General features: G+C 37.0%; 1 protein-coding gene across 5 annotated transcripts in view; it reads right to left on the bottom strand.

The window, feature by feature from the left end:
* LOC132177513 (ATP-dependent DNA helicase homolog RECG, chloroplastic) overlaps window positions 1-7500 on the bottom strand; it is a 68367-nt gene that overhangs the window by 60679 nt on the left and 188 nt on the right. Inside the window, exons 2-6 of one of the 5 annotated variants that reach the window (XM_059589868.1) lie at window positions 7372-7405; window positions 5956-6049; window positions 5263-5329; window positions 5006-5126; window positions 1-329 (exon numbers count right to left, since the gene is read on the bottom strand). The exon at window positions 1-329 is cut by the window's left edge and continues 226 nt beyond it. In XM_059589868.1, coding sequence (XP_059445851.1) covers window positions 1-329; window positions 5006-5126; window positions 5263-5329; window positions 5956-6025 — 587 coding nt within the window. In that variant the 5' untranslated portion in view covers window positions 6026-6049; window positions 7372-7405. Of the gene's footprint in view, window positions 330-5005; window positions 5127-5262; window positions 5346-5955; window positions 6050-7266; window positions 7406-7500 lie in introns of those variants that run through there. The other 4 variants (XM_059589871.1, XM_059589870.1, XM_059589869.1 and 1 more) reach the window with 4 other exon arrangements.

Raw genomic sequence — 7500 nt, 5'->3', positions numbered from 1 at the left:
GAGGAAGGTGTTACACTCGGAAGCGCGGGAGAAAGAGAAGGCCAAGTTTCACTAGGACTCTCTTGAACCAACTTGGCACCAATGGAATCGGGATGAAATCCTTCACAATTTTGGGTAGCTAAAACCCTACTCAATTCAGTGCAACATGCTGTCTCATCATACAATTCAACCTGGGGAGAACTACCAAGAATGATTGATGGAAATCTTTTACATGCGGAGGAATCATCAAATTCAGCCTTTGCACCTTTAAGATTCATACAAGATCGCTTTTTAGGTCTCTCGTTATCACCTAAATTATGAAGACCATCATAATCCATTAGAACCGATACCTACATTAAAACAAATTGCAGCATATAAAGAGTTGAGTTGAGAAACAATTATAGAATTCTGAAAGCTACAGGTACACTGGGTGAAACAAACAGTCATCAAATTCTTTACTAAGCCCATTCTGAATTGCTTCACTAAAAAAAATAATTCAATCAAATGAAAACATATAAATTTAACAGTTCCAAACTCAAAAACAAGATTCATCATAATTCCCTATAGATAGTAGCTATTCTGTTTCCCCATAGAGACTCAATGTCTTAGCTATAGCCTAATGGTGCTTCTTCCCCTCGATGAAGAAGTTGTAACAGACTTACTTATGGATTATAACTTGGACAAGGAAAATAGTTCTAAGGAAATGGACTTGGCTTACTTCGAGGGAGTCGGGCCTCCAACAAACAATTGAAATTCAAAATTCAAACTGGCATAATTTCAGCCAGATGGTATGTTTAAATACACAGACTTATCCTCACCAAACTCCTAAAATACTGGACTCTTTACTAACAACCCAAGACACACTAGGCCTAATCATAACAGAAACTATTCTGGACTCACTAAAAAAATCCGAAAGACTTGAGCTTCATTTCCACATGACAGTCCAATCTGAGATTCTTATAGAAACAAGCCACGTGTACAGTTATTTCGAAACTACTTTGGACACTTGTCACCCATGCAGGAGAAACAAATCCTCCACGCGCTCCTTCATGATCATCCTCCATAACAAGTGGCAAGCATGCGTGCTTCACGCTTGTCTACCAATGACTCTTCCCTAACCAGACCTATTACTCTTGCTCCACCATGTGCCAGTCAGCTGGAATCTGCTAGCTCCCAAGTGTCACACATGCTTGCTATCAAGACAGCTCAAGCTCAAATCTCAGCCCTCTGTTTCTGGTGCCTTAGTCTCAACCCTTAGTTTTCTGACCCCTTTCACACATATGCCTCAAGACTCAAACCCTTAGAGACTCTCCAGACTTCACAGACCCTTCAGATTCCTCAGATCCATAACCCGAAGCTCTGTAACAGAAGTCTTATATTCCATTCCATGTGGGTGTGGGATTTCTTTAACAGTCTTACCATGCACAATTAGTTTTAAGACATGGTCAATGATTTGGACGTCTCTCGCAAGAACATTGTCACAAAGAGTACGAGGGACTCAGGAGTTCACAGTGAACAATTTGCTAGACATTCTTCATACATTCTTTTTAAAATATCAAAACTACTTTCCATGCACCTAAAAGGGGACCATCATGAGCTAAACCAGAAAATCAAAATAAATATTGGAATTAAGAAACTAAGGACATAGGAAAAGGGCATGTCATAACTGTTAGACATATATCCCATTGACAAACGCCAGAGTGAAACATCACCAGAAATAGTGGGTGGAATAAATTTGCCAAAAACCCTAGCCAACAGCCAGGTCAGGTGGATATGCTCAAGGTGAAATAAATGACAGCTTAAATATCAAACCAATAACCTGGAAAACCTCAAAGGGAGAATTCAGGAAAAGCCATTTGTATAACCAAAATCAACAAAAGAAATGCTAGATGGCTACAACGTACATTAGGAGGTGCAATTACAGGAATGAGAAATCAATTAAATATGTGAGACATAACAAAGATATCATGTGAAACCAATTTTTCATACCCTGGCAAATAGCCGGATAAGTACAGTCAAGAATCAAGTAAAACCAGCTTTCCAGGAAAAAAAAATGTTTTTTTCACCAACATATTTTAAAAAGTAGTAGTTTCAAAAATATTCAGATGAAGTCGTGCTTTAAGAACACGTCACCCGAAATGGTGCTTTCCAAACACGATTTCAGCTGAAGTTGTGTTTCGAAAAGACGACTTCAGTTGTGCTACCCAAATCCAAAGTAAAATCGTGTTTTTCAAACATGATTTCAGAACCCCCAGACATTCCAAAATAGTTTTGTAAGCCCCCAGGTAAAACTGAAACGATGAGTGAATCATGAAACAAATGAACTGGAAAAGCTCATTGAGGCATATCAGCAAAAGCAATTCAAACAGACAATTAACATAACATTAGATGAACTGATGTGCCTATGGAGATGCAATCACATGAAATGAGAACTAAATTATATATGTGAGGTATAACATTGATGTTACGGCAGAGACAATATCCTAATAACCAAGTTTATTTAATCAAATATTAAGTGAAATGTCAAATATGAACAATATCACATCTTATTTGCAGTCGTGCCAATGGACAAAATATCTGCATTTACAATGATTTTGAAAATTTACATGATCTGCATTAGGAGTTGCATATATGTTGAGATAAGATACTGAAAATTGACATGAGATACATGGATATCACCTGAGAGATAAGATCCAGGTAACTTAGTCTTAATCAAATTTTATTTGGCATATCGACAATATATCACAGCTTGCTAATAATATCTCAACACATTTCACTACCCAGGTTCATACAAATATTTCTAACTAGTAATTCAAAGGCATGTAAACACTCTGTTTGAATCAAATCCAATATAAACATTCGAAGCATAGGTGAATGGACATAAATTAGACCCAAAACAAATAATTTTGGGGATCATATCAGCTGCAATGAATATTTTTTTGATAAATAATGATGCATTAAAGAGCGCAGAGGGGCGCAACCCAAGTACACAGGAAGTATACAAAAGAGCAACTAAGATGGGGAGAAAGAAGAAGAGAACATAAAAAGAAAATTAGAAAAATTGATCACTAGAGGTGCAAGCCAGCCTGCAGTCCAAGTAAAAAGCGTGTACAAAAAGAAATGAACAAGGTCCTCAAGGTTTCTCAACAAATCCTCGAAGCATCTAGCGTTCCTTTCCTTCCATAAGCACCATAAAAGACACAGGGGAGCCATCTTCCACACCACAGCACTTCGGGATTTTCCACCCGACCACCAACTAGCGAACATCTCCTTGACGCTTCTAGGCATAACCCAACACATGTTGAAACGAGAGAAGATAACATCCCACAAAATGTGCACAACCCCACAGTGAAGAAAGAGATGATCTACAGACTCCCCTTCCAATTCACACATACAACATCGATTAATCACAACAATACCTCTCTTCCAAACATTATCCAAGGTAAGAGATTTCCCAAGGGCGGCCGACCAAGCAAAAAACGCCACTCTCGAAAGAGCCTTGGTACGCCAAATACTTTTCCAAGGGAAATGGTTTGGCTCTTTAAGGATAAGCTTTATATAAAAGGAGCGAACCTCAAACTTCCCTTTTCTAGAAGGGATCCACCACATCCGGTCCTCCCCTTCCCCACGCAACGAGAGCGAATACAAGAGCGAGAATAGGGAGGCTAAGGCCATCTCCTCCCAATCATGAATTCTATGAGTAAAGGTAACTTTCCAATGAACCATACCATTTATACACTCCCTGATATCCGCAATGGAAGCATCCTTATTGCTAACAATATTGAATAGACCGGGAAAAGCATATTTGAGGGACATCTCACCGCACCAAATATCCTCCCAAAATTTGACTTTCAACCCCAAGCCAGGATCAAATCTAAAGTGACAGTAAAACAACCTCCAACCCCTACAAATGTGTTTCCATAACCCCACCCCATGCAAACCGCGAGGAACTTCAGAGCGCCAACCGCCCCAAAACACCCCATACTTTGCCACCAAGATTTTTCTCCACCAAGCTTCTTCCTCATTAGCAAATCTCCACAACCATTTCCCCAAAAGAGCTTGATTAAAAAGCCGCAAACTCCGAATCCCTAGACCGCCCTCAGAAATCGGAGAACAAACCTCGTGCCAACTGATCAAGTGGAACTTAGGCTCGTCGTTGAGCCCACCCCATAAAAAATCCTGTTGAATCTTCTCAATGCGATTCGTCAAAAAGGCAGGGATAGGAAAAAGAGACAGACAGTAGGTAGGAAGATTGGATAAGGTGCTCTTGATGAGGGTGAGTCTAGCCCCCTTGGACAAATACGAATGTTTCAAAGGGGCCAACCTTCTAGCAATCTTCTCCAACATGTCTTCCCATATAGCCAAAGACAACAAAAGTAAAACTTGGTTATGGATTAACACAACATGAATTAGTATGCTTGTTTAGACATTACTTAGAAAAATCACATCTATTTTTAAAAAACTCACTCTAGCACCACTCCAAAGACAACAAGAGTTGTTCTGTCCATTGACTCTACATACCACTCATTATCATGGAGATGCATTGTTCTATTGATAATCTCAATATTACTTCGTAATGATGCTATACTACTATCTCTGACTTAATCCAAACCTACTCTACGACTTGGCTGAATCCCACAATCAACACATAGTCACAGACAATCCTAATTAAACTGTCTTCCATCTCAATTTTTGTTCAAAAATTAGTCATCGGAAAAGACAATACATTGCACTAAGACTAAGCAGCTGCATTTTTATGAAAGCGTATATTCAACAGCAAAACATTCATATTGAAGTTATATGGCAAGTATGATCCTACAGTTTCCTATTTCAGTTATTAAAAAATGAAAAAAAAAACAAAAAACAAGGCAAAAAAAAAAAAAAAACAACAACAACAACAGCAGCAGCATGCTTCATATGAGCAAATAATTGAGTAAAACTTCCATTTCTCAGAAAAATGCACGTAAAATACAATTATGATGGTCAAAAAATAGAGACTTCCCAATATGTATACACAAACATCTACCTTATTGAGAATTTTTGATCGACCTGAGATTCTTGCTACTTCCTCCAACAATTTTCCCGATAATTCATGCTTTGGTCGAGAACATAATCTTGATACTTTAGAGAGGAGAGATTTATTAAACCTGCAAGAAGATGATGCCATTGCAAATAATGCCCATAATAGGCACCCGGAGACAAGGAAGGGTGTAGTAAACGACAAAATGCTTTAGGGAGTCGAAAATATAATGTCCCATGCTTATTAATAATGAAGTACATTACCTCATTTTTCTACTCAAAGCAGTCTGATATCCTCTCTCAGCTTCAAAAACAATTGCACCTCTCAATCCTTTTCCACAGAAGCACTAGCAAATTAAACTTTTGTCTTTAAGCGCATTTGAAAGTGTCAAATTTACAATTCAAAATTCAGTGAAAAGATAAATGAGATTTTAGAATTTTATAAGCCAAGTGTAATCAAGATAATGAAGTTGAGTTGGATGAGTTGCAAATGGTTGTCTCAAAAACATACAAGAAAACACATAAGTAACAAAATTGATATGGTTTGGAGTTTGAACATTTCAAAGAAACAGTGGGAAAAGAGCTGACCACCATGCATGAATAATGGAGGAGCTAAAGCCAAACACTTAGTAGTACTGAAACAACAAAAAGAATTGCACTTTCATGCATATCTCAAGAAATATGGTTGCTAACAGTCTGAGACTGTAAACAACATCAGTGTTGAGGAGACCAAATACTTGAGGAATATTGGAGATGAAGTTAAATAAGCAACAGTGATTAATGCATTTAAGTTCAATATAATTAATTTGCAAAACAAGACTCAATGTCATTTGTATCTCCTGCTCTTTCTGTAAGACTTAGTAATCACATTTTTTGGAAGAGATAGAGTGAAAAAAGAATTAAAAAAATTACATTTAAACTATATCCGGAAAAAAGGATGAACATATAAGTTTATACCATGCCACATGATTGCACAACTGAGACTGTCAGTGCCATGTGCAGCAAGTCTACTGCATGAACAGAACATCCCTAAATAACACGAATATCAAACCTGAAAAACCCATGTTTCCAATTAATTACCAACGTGAGAAAACAAATATGACAGAAGACAAGAAAAATATAAGCCAATCGTTACATCATCAATATACGTGAATTCCAAGGTTAAGTAATGAAAATTTGGTGGCACCTTGACTAAAAAGTTAGGAAAACAGAAGGCCAAAAGCTGCTCAAATATGGTTTACAAATTTAAAAATGAAGCCCCATCTCAAATCTTCCAAAGCCCACAGCTATGATGTTCTGTGATACCTCTCCCACAATATAAGAATTGGGAAGTAATGATTAAAGCAACAAAAGATGCTTCAACCCACTTGTATGTCATAATTTTATTTTTGATAAGTACATTATTCGCTAATAAAATTTACTTATCAAAAATTTTATTAGCGAATAATGTATTGAACATGTGAATGTGGCAGCTGTCTACCCACGTATAGATTACAACACGTAACTTCAATTATACAAGCTGCAGTGAAATTCAAAATTACTCTTAATTGCTAATTATTAAAAGATAAAGTTCTTTTTCTTTTCTTTAAGAATCTTGAATTTAGAAAGCACTACAACTCTATGACAACCCAATTAGTCTAAAATCAATAATTTCTTCATTTGATCAGACGATAAGTTTTCTCATTCCAATACAAGGCCATAATTAAGCACATTCATATCATAGTATTTGACTTTAGCTTCTCAATATCATATACTAACTGATGATGGACTATTCAATGAGCATTGTAGCTCTTCATATTCATACTTTTTTTTTTGGATATGTAATTGGCCCCGGAGGTGGGGGGGAGGGGGGGCAACTTTTCATATTCATACTATGCTCTGCTTAGTAAAGATTTGCGGCCCATAAATCTTCCCTAACACATTTAATAAGCCAGAACAACCTATTAATCACTTTTTTAGAAAGATTTGTCTATCACTGAAGCTTGTTGCCGTTAAACTACAACATTTTTGGCTAAACCAACCTATATTAAACTCAATGACATGATGATCATCCCACAAATAAAATAATTCTTTTTTAGCAAAGAAATTTGAAAAGAAAAATCTTGGTCCGAGAAAAATAAGCAGAACTCAAGCGGGAACATGTTCGTATACAGATAGAAAATAAACTAATCCACCAAACCAAACGGTTAAGAAATGAATTCCATTCTTGAGCACAAGAAATGCCAGGAAAGTAAAATATATTTTGAATTTCGCAACGGAGGAGTAAACCTGATCTTTCGATTGAAATCCTGGAGCTAAACTTTTCTTTTCCAAAGTTCTTTTCAGCAGAAACATAGAAAGAAAATCGAAGAAGCTCGGGTAATTGGAAGGTACCAGTATCCCGGCGGTTCTGGACTCTGGAGAAGAGGGGGGTGTTTGGCAAATGGGATGGCCTAAACACTGTAGTTGATGTAGATTGATGTGAAAAAAAAGTAAGAATGTTTGGTATAAAAAAAATGAAAA

This window comes from Corylus avellana, chromosome ca4, assembly GCF_901000735.1.
Source record: "Corylus avellana chromosome ca4, CavTom2PMs-1.0".
In the NCBI taxonomy this organism is placed as follows: Eukaryota; Viridiplantae; Streptophyta; class Magnoliopsida; order Fagales; family Betulaceae; genus Corylus; species Corylus avellana.
This window is presented reverse-complemented; position numbering and strand designations above follow the sequence as displayed.